Source organism: Zeus faber (assembly GCF_960531495.2).
Source record: "Zeus faber genome assembly, chromosome: 6".
Lineage (NCBI taxonomy): Eukaryota > Metazoa > Chordata > Actinopteri > Zeiformes > Zeidae > Zeus > Zeus faber.
The window spans coordinates 19,507,353-19,524,785 of record NC_137201.1 but is presented as its reverse complement, the minus strand read 5'-3'; the positions used below and the strand labels follow the sequence as shown (position 1 = coordinate 19,524,785).

Below are 17,433 nucleotides of genomic sequence, written 5' to 3'. Positions count from 1 at the left end.
AAAATGACATCAAAAGACAGATGTCTTGACAGATGTTCTCCACCCTGAGCGAGGAGGCAGAAGCACAAATGAGATGAGAAGGTTATGAGGGTGTTTGAAGTCCACTGGCTGTCACTTTGGACAGATAAGGGATTCTGCACATACCTGTCGGCCGCATCGCAGGAATATAAATGCCGGGCTGGGTCCTCAGAACCAACACAGAGTCTGTCAAAACTCAACATGATCAGTGTTTTCTAATGGGACCAAAGTTCTGCAGTGAGCTATTAGAAACTCTCTGTGCTCATATGTGGTACTTCAAATGCGAAGACCTGGCTAGATGAATACAGCACTCATGGTGAGTTTACATATTAACTACTACATATTTCTTTCAGTTTGATTTTTAATTTGAAGCAGAACAATAAACGTATTTCTTTCAGGTTACCCTCTCTCTGCATGGCCTGGCTGTTCTGCTGCTGATTATCCCTCATGTTTCAATGACCAAGGTGCTTCACAACATCTCAGGTGGGAATTCACTATGAGATGCAAGTATTTAGTGTCACATTATAGTGTCAGGTTGACTCTTATACAATTTATTTTTGTTTTTATCATCAGAAGCTGTGCTCGTGGGAAGCCCATTTGTAGAAGAGGCTCTTCCTAGAGCTGTTGAACTAACGGATGCTGCTTATGCCCGCACAAGTGAAAGGTAAATCAGAATAAACAGCTTAAATTTGTTTAATATTTAAAAATAATAATGATAATTAACTTTCAAAACACTTATAGCCCAAACACCAGTATCATACAAAATCGGTTCTTATAATTAGTATATACAGCAAAATAAGTACGATTGAAAATGTACGATTGCTTATAAATATTCTTGGATAAACTTTAAACAAACTTTATATACTAAAAGTATAGTGTCTTAAAAGTTTATCATTTACTACGTTTACTATATCCATACTAACACAAAGGTAAAACATACTTTTTTGGAATGTCAGACTTGTTTTATTGTTAATAGATCTAATGCAGTCAATCCTGAAGCAAGATTAAAGCCTTAAAATATATGACTATCATTACACATAATTTATCATTTTCCAGTGTGGTCACGGCTCCTAATACTAATAGATATTCAATCCCCAGAGCGAAGAAGTCGCTGTCAGAAGGAGCTCTGAGACCCAGTGACCTGCTGGCCCAGTTCAAGCAGACGGGACCCGGCACCAGAGCCCACATCCGGGCCGCCGAGCTGCTGGACAACACGGTGGAGCTGATCCGAGAGATGGTCTACACCCATACCATGGCTCAGCCGAACCCAAGCGGTACAAACAATATCCATACACCTTTTTAAGAGAAGCTAAATAATCCCTGTCTTCATCTGCAGGCACTTGCATTGTTTGTTGCATTGTATTGATCTTTGAGCAAAATATCTTCTGATGTGAGGGCATAAGTTTGAGTAAAATGTCAGATACTATGTCATAATGTGGGTTTGAAAAGGGTGTTATTATTACATTATTATTCAGGCACTTCTATAATGTATTATTTTTAATTAACCATCTAAAATTGAGGAGGATGAAACCCGAATGCACAATACACAATTGCCCAGGGTCCGATCCACAGGCAGATCTGTGTCATTTTCATGTGCGTGTTTTCCACAGATTTTCTGAGTGAAGGCGAAGTGGAGACATTGCTGCACGTCACGGGATGTACCTCTGCGCTGAAGAGCGCAAGCTGCTCCTCCAACTGTCTGTCCGAGCGCTACAGGTCCATCACAGGGGAGTGCAACAACCGGTCAGTGCACGAAAACAGTCGTACCGTGATAGGTGGCGATACGCTGATGATGACACTTCTGCACAGTAAATTTCTGGGGGTCAAAAATGATCAAGTGTGAAAGGTTCAGATTTCTGGAGTTTATCTTAAGGAAAGCTTTCATTTTAGCTCTGGGCCGAAGTTAATTCAGGGGCCACCACGTACTGTACGCACAGAGTCCCAGGGAGTTTATTCCACCGGAATTGGTTGCATATGTTTAATTTGGGGGGAATCAAAACGTTGCTTGAGTGACTTTCCATGTTGTGCTGCTGTTTCTCTAAGCAGACAGTACCCGAGCTGGGGGGCGTCCGACACCCCGTACTCCCGCTGGCTGCCCCCAGAGTACGAGGACTCGAGGGGGATGCCCAGAGGCTGGGACCCGGAGCACACGTACAACAACTTTAGTCTTCCTCCAGTAAGGCTCGTTCTCCATCTCTGTCTGTTCTGTTTCCCATTGATTTTGGTGAACTTTGGAGATACTTCCCACCTTCTGGATGGTGCACAGGTTTAGAACATTAACTATTGGACCTTTATTGGACCTTACGAATGCACCACATCTCTACTAGAGCATTTATTATTCCATCCCTGGAATAATAATTAAAAATGTGTCTAACATTGACAGCCTGGTCCTACTCTCTGCGGCAGGTTCGTCTGGTCTCCCAGAAGGTGCTGTACACCCACAACGACAACATCTTTCTGGACTCCGCTCTGTCCCACTTGCTGGTGGAGTGGGGCCAGTGGATCGACCACGATCTGGCGCTGACCCCCCAGAGTCCCAGCACAGCGGCTTTCAAGACCGGAGCCGACTGCACCCGGACCTGCAGCCGGGACACGCCCTGCTTCCCCATTCAGGTGACTCTGCCTGGAACCAATTTTGTACAATAGATTGATAAATCTATTGTAAAGGAGGCAATATGAGATTTATGCAATAAAGGTTCTGTGACTTTAGGCATGGCGAGTTTATTTGTATAGCACGTTATAAACACAAGGGCAACTCAAGAGTGCTTAACATAACAAATAAAGGGCATGTTATAAAAGGGAATAAAAGCGTTAAAAAAAAAAGAAATAATAAAATCACAGTGATGAAAGGTTGAAGTTAAATTTAAAACAGGCCTACACACTGAAACATGCCAGGACTGTAACCTGCACCCACTTAAAAAAAATATATAAAGCCAAGTTAAAGAAAAAAATGTTCAGAAAATGATGACTTCAGTTACTAGTGCAAGTTACATTGAATCAAATCTTTTTTTTTTTAATTGTTTTTCTAATCATTTGCAAAATATACTCATAAGAGTAAAATAAAAATATATATATAAATACATTGTAGAAAATAACAATTATTAAAAATATTAATTACAGTACGTGTCACTTGGTACATCATTAAAGTACCCTTTACTACTCACCTCGAAATTGATCCATGTCACATCATACAGAATTCATATTGCTGTTTATGGGTGTGAAACTGAACTTTATCTCAACTTTATGAAACTTTCTCAGCGGCAAATAAGAGTTTATCCCCCTATCCCATTTCCCATTTTCAGCTGGAGATTAAGTCTCCTCCCACACGTCTTCTTTTCTCTCCCAGATCCCTCCCTCGGACCCTCGCACGGGCATCCAGAGCTGCATGCCGTTCTTCCGCTCGGCCCCGAGCTGCGGCGGTGCAGCGCCACTCCACCAACAGCGCGAGCAGCTCAACGCCATCACCTCTTTCGTGGACGCCAGCATGGTGTACGGCAGCTCGGCCGAGCTGGCGGCGGCTCTGCGGAACCACTCGTCCCCGCTTGGCTCCATGGCCCTCAACCCCCAGCACTCAGACCAGGGCCTGGCCTACATGCCCTTCCTGCCCCGCCTGCAGGCTCACCTGGACCCCTGCGGGCCCCGAGCCCGGAACAACTTCACCGCCGCACAGCCACGGGGGCGGACCACGCACCACGGCAACGCCACCTCATGTTTTCAAGCAGGTAAGAAATGACAAGGGAAAAATGTCACGGTTTTCTGGGTTTTAATGGAACTGGAACTGGTTGATACTCTCTGTGTCCTCAGGTGATTCACGGGCAAATGAGCATTTGGGAATGATCGCGCTCCACACACTGTTCCTGAGGGAGCACAACCGCCTGGTGGAGGAGCTACATCTGCTGAACCCTCAGTGGAGCCCCAACACCTTGTACGAGGAGGCCCGCAAGATCTTGGGTGCCATCCACCAGGTGAAACCAGCAGACATAGTCTTTTATCTTATCTTGTCACATTCACATTCTGTTTCATCTCCATGTTTTATCTGTTATATTGTTGAGCTTTTTTTATGTTAATTGTCTATCTGTCTGAATGTGTATAACAATGCATTAACCGAAACCAAATCAAATTCCTCGTTCATGAAAATGTACCTGGCCAAATAAAACAGACTCTGATTGTGAAGTGTAACAGCGGGGAGGCGTGCGACGAAAAGCGCAGATATACTGACAATACAATGGATCATGTTCAAATCTACAATATTGGACTTATATCATTCATCAAATCGGGTGATGACGATAACGAAAACAAAGACAACAAGACTGCCTCCACTCAAACTGGCCAAGGCGCACACAAAACAAACAGAGAAAACAACTAATCAGAGTGCTGAACTACAGCTTGACATCAGCACAAACAGGGATACTTCTTGGCTTCAGAGCCATCGGAGCAGCCTCACGGTGGAGACGGGAAATAATTGTGTGATCCCTCTCAATTAAAAAAAAAAAAAAAAAAGAAAGCGACATGGTGATTCTGAATGGTTCTTGAGCTTTGACTTCAGCAGACGTATTTTGGGCCCTGCTCTTTTAACCGGCTTACTGACTTCTTTCCAGATCCTCACTTGGGAGCACTACCTTCCCCGGGTCTTGGGGGACCGCGCGCTCTCCTACCTCATGCCTCCCTATGCGGGCTACGACCCCAAGATGGACCCCAGCATCGCCAACGTCTTTGCGGCCGCCGCGTTCCGCTTCGCCCACGTCACGGTGCAGCCCACGGTGTCACGGCTGGGGCCCGGGTACAGCATCGACCCCCAGCATCCTCCACTGGCGCTGCACCACTCCTTGTTCGCCTCCTGGAGGGTCGTACAGGAAGGTGAGTCACGGAAACGTGCTGGACATCGCACCATGGGCGGTCTGGTCACTCTGGTTCCTTTTGCTGGATCTCTTCCTTCCCTGTGTCTCTGGACCAGGAGGGATCGACCCGGTGCTGCGGGGTCTGCTGCTCTCTCCGGCCAAGCTCCAAGTCCCGGGCCAGATGATGGTGGAGGAGCTGACGGAGCGGCTGTTCCAGGCCCAGGGGGGGATGCCTCTGGACCTCGGGGCTCTGAACCTGCAGAGAGGGCGGGACCACGGACTGCCTGGTACCAACACAGCTCCTGCTATACGAGCTACTGGGCTCATTGGGGGTTTTTGTATTGTTCTTTACTCAGAGTTGCCAATCTTCACTCCACCTCCATCTTTGATCCATCTATTTAAAGGCAGACTGAACTTACACCAATATTCTTTCACAGGGGGAACATTTCAGGTTCAGACATTAAACTTCCTGCCATGTTTTAGCACCAGCCGTGCACTGATCAGCAGATTTCAATGATCAGCTGGACCTCTGGGTTGATGCTAATAAGCAAATCCACATGTTGACTCAAAATCCTGGAGTGGAATTCTTACTTTTTGAACCCAGATTTTCTACCTCTGATATTTTCCAACATCACTTATGATGATACCCATCATGCATCATGTTTGCTCTTTTAAAAAAAGTACATTTTTAAGATCTCCCCCAAGTTCAAGGTTAGATATGTTATCGGATAAACTTACAACAGTAAATCAGATCAAAAGAAAAGATAACACAAGTCATTTAGAAGTAAGTACAATTTTGCCTAATGTTTTATAATGCTGTGTTCAAGGCAGAGGTGGAGAATTCCAGGTTGAGAAAGTCAAAGTCCAGCCATGCAGTGAGTTATGATTTTGATCCACTGGCTCTTCTACCTGACCCCGTGTGAGCAGGGTACAGCTCCTGGAGAAGGTTCTGTGGCCTCTCGGTTCCAAGCAGTGCGTCGGACCTCGCCAACATCCTGGGAAACCTGACTCTGGCTCACAAGTTCCTGGTCCTGTACGGAACGCCGCACAACATCGACGTCTGGGTGGGGGGGATCTCCGAGCCCGCTCTGCCCGGCGGTCGGGTGGGACCGCTGCTCTCCTGCCTCCTGGCGAGGCAGTTCAGGGCTCTGAGGGATGGAGACAGGTGAGCCTCGCACTGCGCCCCAAACTGTGTACTGCCTACTACATGCTCTCACTGTTGTCGAGCATACTTTGGTAAGTAGGTAAAAAGATCCATGTCTTCTCAGACATACTACATTGTCATGTACAATAGCCGCTCCACTTCCTTTCGCCACTACAGAGAAGCTTTTACCGGTGTCTAATATATACAGTATATTCTTGGCAGCATAGTGCAGTGTTTGTACACTACAATATTTCACAGGCTGTAGTATCATCCTTGTGCTTTTAACATACTATCTAATGCATAATATGGTTTCAGACATACCGAAAACACTCACATACTAACATGGCCTTAATACTATGGAATATATAGTATGCCAAGCTAGTATGTGAGCGTTTTTGGTCTGTGATTTCAGATGATGCATATATACTGTATGACTATTATGTTTTTAACGTGTCTATTTTTAAAATTATTATTATTATTTTGTGCAATATTTATTTAAAAATGTCAGTGCAAGAATGGACAAATCGGTGTAAAGACACAAGTAGGACGTACTAAATCGCCTCTGTCTCCAGGTTCTGGTGGGAGAGAGAAGGAGTTTTCACCGTGACGCAGCAAACCCGCCTGAAAAGCGTCTCTCTCTCTCGCATCATCTGTGACAACAGTCACATCATGTACGTCCCCACCGACCCATTCTCCCGAACGGAGAGCGCAGCGGCCATGCTGCCCTGCTCCCACCCCCGCATCCCCCACCTCGACCTCAGCCCCTGGAAGGAACCGGACATGGGTGGGAACCAGCAGCGGGGATCATCAGTTCCTCTGTATTTAGTCTGAACATAACCTTCATTCTGTTTTCTTGGGGTTTAAATCCCTTTTTAGATCCCAGGTGTGGTGCCATCCCAAGGGTTCAGTCAGGATACTCTCTGCTCTGTGACTCCAGGATCCTCTACCAGTGTCAGTCTGGATTTAAGCTTCACGGCTCCTCCTCCGTAGCCTGTGATCCATCCAGCCACCAGTGGAGCCCTGTGCCCCCCATCTGCCAGGGTACCTCAGTCCTCACTGCTCAACAGCTATCTTTACAACTTATCTGCTTATTTTAGGCATATTTTTCCAAGTTTACTGCTGGGAAAGGGGCTTTTTTTATTTCTGTTGCTATTTAAAAAATTTTGTCAATTGTATATTTGCAAATTTCCATACTGTCTAGTCTTGTAGTATACTGAACACTGACAATTTTTTCTTGTTCACTGTTTAAGTTAAGTTTATTTATAGTTCTTATTGTGAGGTGTAGTGTTTCTACTGTTTAATCATTTTTCAGTTTATTTTATTGTCAACCTCTTTATTGCGCACGGTAAATGTATCCAATTCTTATTTGGTGTTTCGGTTAAAGTACATCCCTTTTTCTTGTGTATTGCCTTTTCTTTTTACTACTTTCTATTCTTTTGCCTTGTCATCGCATATATACTGTAAATGCATGTTGTTAAACTTTTCAGATATTAATGAATGTGTGGAGCAGGCGTCTCCTTGTCCCCAGAGCATGGACTGTCTCAACATCCCTGGTTCCTTCATTTGCACAGGTGGGGTCTACTTTGTAATTTGGTGGAATACAGTTTGTGCTGCTCTTATTTCAAATGGAGCACTAATAAATAATAAATAATAATAAATAAACTATAATTTGACATAATATATATAGTATATCTGATATATACAGTATATATAATTCAGGATGTGCCTTTGTGTCCTCTGGCCCAGACGTGGACCCATCCTCGCTCTCTGTGGTCTCGGTGGTTTCTGCGGTGATGACGGTGGTCGGAGGGGTTGCCGTGCTGACCACGGTGATGATCTGCTACAGGCGGTGAGTCCAGAATATCTGATCCTGACATCCCATATTTAATAGAAATCAAGTCAGACAGATCTTATTTGATAGACATATCCTTCAATCTCTCCACAAACTCACTTTTGATTTATCTCTGACGAATACTTCACAACAAAAAAAGTATGATTCAGTATTAGATCAATTTGGATCCATTTTAACTCCATTTAATTTAAAATTGCATTAAAATGGCTGAAATTCGACTTTTAGGGGTATTCAATTGTTTAAATCTAATATACAACATTTGCATACATGTATTTATTCAGAAAAGGGACATTGGTGTTTCCATTCCCTCAGAAAAAGGCAAAAACATACAAAGATTAAATGCATTTCAGCCTCGAAACGAACAAGAATTCAAACTGCATTAAAAAAAGTTTGAAAAAGTCTAAAATGTAATTTTCTGATCCCCTGACATTATTATAATTGCTCATTATAAGTCAAGTAAATAGCAGGAAGATTTTGAAATAAAAAATTTTTGTTTTCCTCTTGCAGATATTTCCCGGCAAAACAAGATCTGGTGAATGGCAGATGTTGCCAGGGCAACAGATAACCAACATTGCATATGGTACTTTTAATAAGACTGTACATCCCGGTCGAAATGCTTTAAAATGTGTTAAAGTGTTCACAAACTGTAATTTATTTCCTTGAACAACTAACCTCTGTATTTCAGATTTAGACGAGAGGGCTGGTCAATTTAGAAATAAAATTAGAAATGACATTCAGTTAGTGGCCATACTTTGGACTGGTTTTGATTATTGATAATCGCTGTAAAGAAATGTGTTCCCCAGGGACTAACTACTACCACTAAAAAGTCTCCTTGGAATGCATATGTCCATGACCTTATTATACATTTTGAGAAATATTAACAGGATCACCATGCTGTGTGGCTGCGGGAGGGAAATGGTATTGAGGCGGTTCTAATCTGAGGCCGGATCAGCATCTACCCGAGGGGAAACAGGACTTCACTGTCATCTGCTGAATCACACAAAGTCAGAAAACACTGTTAAAAAGACAGATTCAAATCTCCCGTGGCAGTCTGTTATTCAGCGATCAGATGTGATACAAACACACACACTGGGGTGACTTCATGGTACAATGCTTGTCTTTAATTGGATTTGCACACTGAGATTAGGCACTTGAAACACAAGGCTACAAAGCAGTTATTTCACTTCAAGAAACCAACTGTTTTTTTTGTTTTGTTTTATTAAAGTGTTTGTGTTGTTTTGAACGCCATTGTGTTGAATGACTTACTGTACATACACGAATATTATGGCTGTTAATTGCGTCATGCACGGTTCTTTATGGCTTGTCTGTATGTGCTGTGTATCACAGAAGTGCAAGACTACAGCAGCAGCATGTGTGAGCGGTACAATCGTCTCCTTAAAGCTGGTTCATGCTGAAACTATGGATTGAAGTAGAGTGTAATATCCAGTTCAACTGCAATATATTTAAGTACATTTTGAAGCCGCTAGCATGAAGCTGTTTCTTACAAGAGGTAAAGACGATCCATCCGAAAATCCTTCATGTGTCCCTTAGAGCCACTAAAACAACGTAGTGCTGGGGGATGGGGGAGAGCAGCGAGAGAGCTTCTTATAACAACAGCAAAGGCAAATATTTGAGTGGCACTTAAAGTTTGAGGGTTGAAAGAAAAGTAAACAAAAAAAATCCCTGAAATCCCGACAGGGATTTGTTGTTTTTGTTCAGCATTTGAACGGCTCGTACTAATCCCTGCCTCCAGATATATGGAAACCATTCTGATGTGTTACCGGGAGGTTCTCTATCCCTTGGGGCTTTCCGAGGGGGAACAGTCCTTCACAGAGACTGTGATCGCAGCTGGAAAACATTTAGCTTCCACATATGAGATATGGCAACGTGGGTCGAATTATGGCTGGTGTTCTGCAGCAATCTACAGCAAGATATTTTCTTCTGCTTTAGATATTTTTCTTATCGGAATACCCAAAGTGGCATGTTTTCTGTTGGCTGACCTCTACTCGAGCATAAATAGATTCATAAGAGTGATCCTCCACCACGGAAACGGATCGAAGACCTTCAGCCCGTACTTGTCTGTTTGTGCGCGTGCCGGTTCGCTGTGTCGGCACCCTAGCCCTGGTCGTTGAGATAGAAGCCCAGCTTGGCGACAGTGATCTCCCTGCGGAGACGCGTCACCTCCCAGAACATCTGCTCAGCTGAGAGAGAGAGAGAGAGCGAGAGAGTGAGAGCGAGAGAGAGAGAGCGCTGACTGTTTAGCTTCACACCGATTGTTGGTTGCATCAGCAAGAAAGCATCGTAGGACACTCCAGGTTCAGAAAGTAAAATTCCACTCTCGAATTCCACTACTCATTAGCATCAACCCAGAGGTCAAACTGATGAGTGAAACCGGAGCAAGCATGACCGGAGCAAAAACCGGGCAGGACTCTTACTTTCTGAACTTGAAATTTAGGCAAATGACTTCAACTTTTCTTCTTCTTCTTCTCCTCCTCTACTTACCATCGTGCCTCACGAGGCCCTGCTGAATGTAGCGGATATAAGTAAAGAAATTGCACACGGCCGTGATCTGTGAGAGGGAGAGATAAAAACACGGACAAAGGTCACGTATCGCATCCAGCACCAGAAGGAGGAGAAGAAGGGCTCCAGAAACACAAGAGTTACCCGTGCTCGACTGGACGGGGAGATGTAATAGTAGCTTTCTTTGTCGCCCAGTTTGATCCGGTGGCGGCACAGCCGGGACATCCCGCTCAGGGCGCACTTTCTGCGGCGGAGAAGCAGAGATGAGCCGCGGAAAAACCAGAGTCGAAGCGGCGGCAAACTGCTGCACTCACAAAGCAGCGAACCGTAAAGAGTCACATCGCAGCGCGTGGTCGTTCTGCTGGGTTAGCGAGACACAGCGGGGTTCTGGTTAGTCACGGACAGGGAAGAGATTCTTACGTCATGTTTTGGGTTATGTCGGGTTAGGGGCTCCGGGAAACATGCAGAGCCCGTCCTCTCCTTCCACGGACGTTTCACAAAAGATCTTTTGTTTTTTTACACCATGCCAGTTTCTGTTAGTGAAGATAAAATGATTGATTCCTGGAAGGACTTACGTCTCTATCGCTGCCCTAAAGCCACTGGAGGAAAAAAAAATAAAATAAAAAGAGTTTTGCACCAAAAAGTGATTAGAAATCAATGTTCATTGATTGGACCTGTCCCAGACACCAAACATTTTAAGGGACTGTACTTGTATTACTAAAGTTAGTTACTTAATTTTGCTGTATTTGTGAATTCCATTCCAAAAGCGCCATTCGCTTGCATTGCTCCAATAAGAGAAAATTTAAGTACCTTTGACAAAAATATGTGTCACCATAATTGTCAACAGGACCAGGGGATAATTTAAAGGAAGGATTCTCAACAGATTGTTCCAAATCGCGAAAAATCTAAAAGACAATGAGCTATCGTCAGGAAGACGGTCAGTCATGGAACATGTGCTGAGTAGAAAATGGGATAGAAGTCAATTTGAAGTGGAAAGTGTGCAGAATCTAACAAACAGTGAAGGTAGGAGACAATGAGTAAGAGAGATTCAAATTTCCACGGTTGATGTGTAGTCTCAGTACCAGTGCAGCTCGGTGTGCTTTGAGGCATGATACTTTGAGGGTTATTTTGAGAATGATCATATTTACTTACTTTAACTAAAATAATTTTGCTTGTATTAAATCTTTATTATCATTCTTCCAAATATGACTTGATTGCCTCCCACTCATTTAAAGCACTTTGATTGCATGTTGTGTATGAAAGGTGCTGTACAAAGGTTATTATTTTTTATTTTAAGCATAATAACTCACTTTGGGCCTCCACACTCCACGGCGGCGGCCTTGACCAGCGGCGCGGCCGACGTGCCGATCGGTTCGATGGTCAGAGAGTTGTTCTCCACTGCGTCCTGCACCGCCTGCGACAGCTGAGGAGCCAGAAGATTGAGAGTTAAAATACCATCACTCCGGGTTCTGGAGAGAACAGAGGGAAGATCCTGGAGAATGGAGGGAAGAGGGAAGGTTCTGGAGAACATGGGAACAGAGAGAAGAGGGACGGTTCTGGAGAATAGAGGGAATGTTCTGGAGAGAACAGAGGGAAGATCCTGGATAATGGAGGGAAGAGGGAAGGTTCTGGGAAACATGGAGGACAGAGGCAAGATTCTAGAGAACATGGGGAACAGAGAGAAGGTTCTGGAGGACAGAGAGAAGGTTCTGGAAAACTGAGGGAAGGGGGAAGGTTCTGGCCTGGGAGCGGGTGAAGGACAGGCAGGGTCCGATGTCTTCTCTGTGGATGCGGCTCAGGAAGGCGGAGGATCGCTCCAGACTGGGACGCTGCTTCCAGGCCAGGAACTCTGCGAACAGAACCGAGTCCATCTGCAAACAGAAAACATGTGGTTGCTGTTTTAGGTCCCCAGTATTTACGCGCTGACAGACACACCTTGTTCTTCTCCCTTGTTATTTTAATGAATTTGTGGGATTTTACCGATAGTGAAACCCAGGTTTGCACGGCACCTTTCATACACAACATGCAACTCAAACTGCTCTACACTAATACAATGCAATGAAATAATAATAGAAAATCAAACAAGAAAAATGCATTTAATAAAAATGTATAAATACTATACTCAATTTCACTTTGGGGCCATGAACTCAAAGAGACTTTGAAGGATTATGAATCGTCTCTCAGCAAATGATTTAATATTAAGCTGAACTTTTGTCCCGGCCCTTTCACCGTGAGCTGTCCCAGCGTGCCGAGCACAGTGGATTGGCCGGGTCCCACAGAAATAAGGACCGTAACAGAGTTTACCTGTCTTTTGGGAGCATCGGGCTCCGCCCCCTGGAGGCCGTACGGCTCGTAGGTCAGATTGACAGAATGTCCAGGAAGCAGACACAGAATGAGAGAGAGGAGAGCGGGAACAGCAGGCTGGAGGAGGAAGAATGACAGCAGAGGAAGGGGAAGGAAGGGAAACAGTGAAGAATAGAGATGTGAGAGTCTGGGAAAGAGAATTAAAAGGCTAGAAATGGAGAAGTAACCCGGCTCAGCAAAAGCATTAAGAGGAAGGAAAGTTTAAAATAAAAATAAAAAACGCCGCTGGGCTTTTACCTCTCTGTCCTCCTTGGCGGCGGGCTGAGCGGGGGCGGAGGGATGTTCGGGTTCGGTTCGGTTCGGGGGGAAGGCTCCGCTGGCGCTCTTGTTGCGGGTGTGCCCCCCGCCATGCCTGTGGGACCCCCTGGTGCCCGCCGAGAGGAGCTGAGGGTGGAGCTGGCGGTTCGGGGATGAGGGCGTGGAGGTCAGGACCAGGGTCTTCAGGGCGGTGACCTCAGCCTGGAGGACGTCGATCTGGAGACAAACAGAGGAAAGGAACGGAGGGAGAGGGATAAAGGTGTGAGGACGAGGAGATCGATCACAAACGAGAAATTCGGTCAAATTGAGCCTGAGATTTTGGGTCAACTGGAACCCAGCGGTACAACGATGAGGGAAATCAGCTGACCATTGCATGGCTGGAACAACGGGATTCGGCTTTTGTCGAGGTAACTTACAAAGGTAATTTTGTATCAGTTAATTCCATGTTAGAGCTATGTCACTGCTTTTCAAACACACTTAACAAATACAAGATAGGGCAAAATGAGGCAACTTTGCCAAAAAGATGTGTTACCATAGGACCAGGGCATCATTTTAAGGACGGTTTCTCACCATATCATTCAAATTCTCCAAAATATAGAGTCAATATTGAAAACCTAAAAATGGGACCCATCCCCAGGAAAATGTTCAGTAAGGTGAATTGCGACTGGGAAGTGGGATAAAACTCATTTACATTAAAACTCAACTCGACGAGAAAACAAGAAACTTTGATGTGATATGACTTCCAAATAAATGTGAATCATGTTACATAAAGCACGTTTTATCCAATGAAACACTATGGAGGTTGTAGGATTGTGGCAGGCGAAACTGCCCCAATCCATCATCCGAGTGGCGTTTTCAGGGCCCTCCAGCACAGAGAGACAGACGATGGGGTTGAGAACGCACAAGTTTATTGTACAGAGTGGGCTAGGTGGAACAAGCCCGGAGCAGATGGACACATGTCATGAGAAGGGCCCCTCTCCTGAGTGTGTGTGGGGATGGAGGTTTTGCCTGTTGCTCGTTAGACCAATAAACAAGCAACAGGTATGCAGCCACTCTGATCCTGGGCCCCAATCCCCGAGACCCAGGACAGGTGTGGCTGCTCAAACCACATCACAAGGATGTTTAACTTACCGATTTAGAGAGAGCACCGCGGCCGCCGTTCCTACCTTCCCTTGCGCCTCCCGGTGTTGCTTCTCCGCCGCCGCCTGCTTCACGTTGGCTTCACGCACCATCTTATGAGCTTCCTGTCGGAGGGGAAAAGCGTCAAGTTTCGTTTTAAAGAAAAGAGACGATGACTTGGTGATTTAACATCAACTTTTGACAGCTCCACATTAAAAGTATCTTTCCAGTCGCAGCTATTTTATATTGTTATATCGTCTAAAGGCTGATAAACATGTAAATAGGTAAACATTTTATTTTGACTTTTGCTCTGTTTCAGTGGGTGGTGGCGCCCCAAATTAACTGAGCATGGAGCCCTCCAACCTTCTGCCTGGTTTTTCACTCGACTGGAGGTGTCTAGGGAAGGGTTTTTAGGAATGACGGTTTAAAGGCGATCCGCCGTTATCCCCAATGCACCTCACACACAGTGAACATTGTTTCATAAGAAGGAATTGGGTCGAAATGCCACCGCCGATGAGTTTCAAATCCTCCCCATCCGCATCGCCACCCATCCGAGCGCCGTTTGAGAAGCCGCTCACCTCAAAAAGGCTGGCCGTCAGCTCCTCCAGCTCCTGCTCCAGCTGGTTCCTGATCTGAGAGAGACGCTCGCACTCCTTGTCCTTCAGCTTCAGCTCCTGGAACGAAGGAACCAACGTCGTAACACACCATCCTCCCCTCTCCTCAAACCGCTAATGGGATCCTATGTTAAAAAGAAGGCCTAGCAGCTGTACGGCCTCTACCGTCTGCGCCGCATCCAGCTGTTCCCTCAGAATCTCGGAGCCCTTCTCTCTGATTTCCTTCTCTCGGATCTCCAGCGAGGACCTCCTCAGACGGGGGCCCCGGTCCTGTCCCCGGTCCCGCTCCAGGTCCCGCTCAGAGCCGGGGCCCCCGGTGCTGCGTGACATGGCCTCGGCCCGGCACCCGGAGTGCAGTCCGGGCTCTGGGTCCGGATCCAGGTCGATCAGCCTGCGAAGAGAAACGCACGGGGGGGGACTTTAAAACACAGGGAATTTAAAACCTGAAGACGCTGAAAAGCAGCTCTGCGTGAGAAGAGTATCCCAATAAACAAGTGGATCTTATAACGAGTTCTGGACGTCAGGCTGCGGGATGAGGGATAATACCAATAAATAGGAGTATTACTCCCATTGTTATTATAGCTCGCTGGCAACGATCCGTATCTAGCCGAGTCAAGTGATTTCATGCACAAGCAACCCGACGCGTCTCTCATCGAAGGTTTGGGAGAAGTCCCAAGACTATGGAGACAAATAATGATCAAAATCATCTGCAGAGACATGATCATGATCCATACAATGTCACGGTCTACACTGATGACCCAAAACTGAAATTGATACTATACACAGAAATAACAATAACAATAATATAAATTAAAATTTAAATAATCCAAACGAAATTTGAATATATATCCGTGCATTTTCAAGCATTTGAAGTACAGTGTAAACGTAGCTGTCAACCCTCCCGTTTTTCCCGGGTGTTTATTTTTCCGTAAAGACCCTGTAACTTCAACCTCTGACCTTCCTGGAAACAAACATAACACGATGTCATCATTGCATATGAATGAATGGCCTGATATGAATAATCATTTTAAAAGCCCAACGTTGGCGGGCGTGAGTATAAATGTGAAAAATAAAAAGATACAATTGTACAAGAAGAGGGAGTTATTTTTCAAGTGGAAGCGCAAATCGCGGTCCCTGTCCCATAGAGAAACATTAAGGACTGTGAACTTCACTAAATAGTGGCTATTCAATCATATCCACGCGACGAAAATAGTTGCCATGGAATAAAACTCACGTTTCCTCTTTAAAGCCGCTGCCTCCTCCGGCTCGACGCGATGTGATTTAAATTCCTTTCGACATTAAATATGAAGTTGACTCCGCGGGTCATTCCGCCGGAATGCGGAAGTGATTAGGAGGACCGACCCGGGCGCGTGGCGACTCCGCCGGGTTCCGGAGCACCGCGTCGGCTCGTTTCTCGGTGTTTGCGGTGAATCGGTGTCTCATGCTTCCCGTTTTTTTTTGGGGGGGGGGGGGAGGGAGAAGAGAGAGAGAGAGAGAGAGAAAAAAAAAAAAAAAAAGACTCCTCTGCCCCCGGGCTCGGTCACGTGATCCGCCCAGACCACGCGAGCCCACCCCACCCAGATCACGTGATCCGTCCGGGGTCACATGACTCTTCCCAAACCGGGAAACTGGAACAAATTAAGAGTAAGATGCAGGAAGGAGGATCTTTAAGGATCCAAAGATGAGAGACATATATATATTTTTTTATAAATGTAAAATATGACAAGCTTAGCGATTAGATTAATTATAAATAATAAGATATTTCATAATAATTTCAATCCATTTCCGGGGATCGATTAAGTCTTAGACTTCATCGATCCCCGGAAGTTGAATAGAATTAATATTTTGAGTTTGGAGCATTTTAGGGAGGCACCGGAGAATTCTACCTGAACCGCCCCCAACACCCTTTCGCTCGGATGGAAGAAGTAGACAATGGTACACGAGAAATATTCTGAAGATATTAGTTGTGTTTTAAGTACGACATCAAATGAGTCGGGAGTTGCTCGAGAAAATGATGAATTCGCCCGTTTTGTTGTTTTTTTTTGACTCTAACTGACTTTGAGAGTCCAATCTGGAACTAAGTGAGCCGAGGGGCCGTGGCACCTGGGCCGTGCACCCTGGTGGGATGGAAAACGTTGCGACATCTCGTTAATATATAACTCCAAATAGAATCACAACAGCCTGACATAAACGTAACTGTGATGTGCATATTTTAGCGGCAGCGGAGAAAATCCATCATCTGAGAAGAGCTGGAGCCCAGCGGGACTCTGTGATGCGTTCAGATGCTGCCATCACGGGTTCAAATCCAGAGGCTGCCATCCATGTTCCGTAAATCAGTTCACTGGAGGGGACGATGTCGCTTGGTTAGACTCAGTGGCTCAAAGAGATAACGTGAGCTTTTGAATGCCGGCTCCCCCGGGGTGTCTCAAAGCACCAGCCACTCAGAATGGCCGCCCCCAGCCGGATATATCCATTTATATATCCGGCTTATCTGAGCGACCGAGCTCAGATAAGCACAGACCTGTCACTAGCCTGTCACAGACCAGCTGGCCATTCTAGGCGGCTGCATCTGTAAAAGAGCCTGGAGACTAGGGTCAAGTGGTCAATGGTTCAGCTGCTGCCTTCCAGCGTTGACGTCACAGGTTCAAGTCCAGACTTTTCCATCCAAGTCCTGTTCCTTTTTACAAACGATTGGAGGAGAGCGAC

The 17,433-nt window shown here is 45.5% G+C and overlaps 2 protein-coding genes across 6 annotated transcripts; one reads left to right on the top strand and one right to left on the bottom strand.

Annotated features, from left to right (window-relative positions):
* Positions 1–178: 178 nt before the first annotated feature.
* On the top strand, positions 179–8,843 carry epx (eosinophil peroxidase). Its single transcript, XM_080001679.1, has 17 exons — positions 179–334; positions 417–501; positions 595–682; positions 1,117–1,292; positions 1,629–1,765; positions 2,069–2,194; positions 2,425–2,631; positions 3,365–3,740; positions 3,823–3,983; positions 4,617–4,875; positions 4,973–5,143; positions 5,784–6,021; positions 6,573–6,784; positions 6,877–7,041; positions 7,488–7,571; positions 7,747–7,849; positions 8,360–8,843. Exons 1-17 carry the CDS (start codon positions 317–319, stop codon positions 8,415–8,417), a joined length of 2,664 nt encoding a protein of 887 aa, XP_079857805.1. The 5' UTR covers positions 179–316; the 3' UTR covers positions 8,418–8,843.
* A 108-nt stretch (positions 8,844–8,951) lies between these two features.
* Positions 8,952–16,141, bottom strand: rab3il1 (RAB3A interacting protein (rabin3)-like 1). 5 transcript variants are annotated; one of them, XM_080001680.1, is made up of 12 exons: positions 15,962–16,141; positions 14,893–15,118; positions 14,692–14,787; positions 14,161–14,238; positions 12,974–13,210; positions 12,677–12,793; positions 12,115–12,243; positions 11,683–11,795; positions 10,948–10,971; positions 10,517–10,616; positions 10,355–10,421; positions 8,952–10,053 (listed from the first exon to the last, which is right to left on the bottom strand). In XM_080001680.1, the coding sequence occupies exons 2-12, from the start codon at positions 15,055–15,057 to the stop codon at positions 9,968–9,970; spliced, it is 1,212 nt and encodes a 403-aa protein (XP_079857806.1). In that variant the 5' UTR covers positions 15,058–15,118; positions 15,962–16,141; the 3' UTR covers positions 8,952–9,967. The 5 variants fall into 5 exon arrangements, with proteins under 5 accessions (XP_079857806.1, XP_079857807.1, XP_079857808.1 ...); XM_080001681.1 differs by lacking the exon at positions 10,948–10,971; XM_080001682.1 differs by lacking the exon at positions 12,677–12,793.
* Between the last annotated feature and the right edge of the window lie 1,292 nt (positions 16,142–17,433).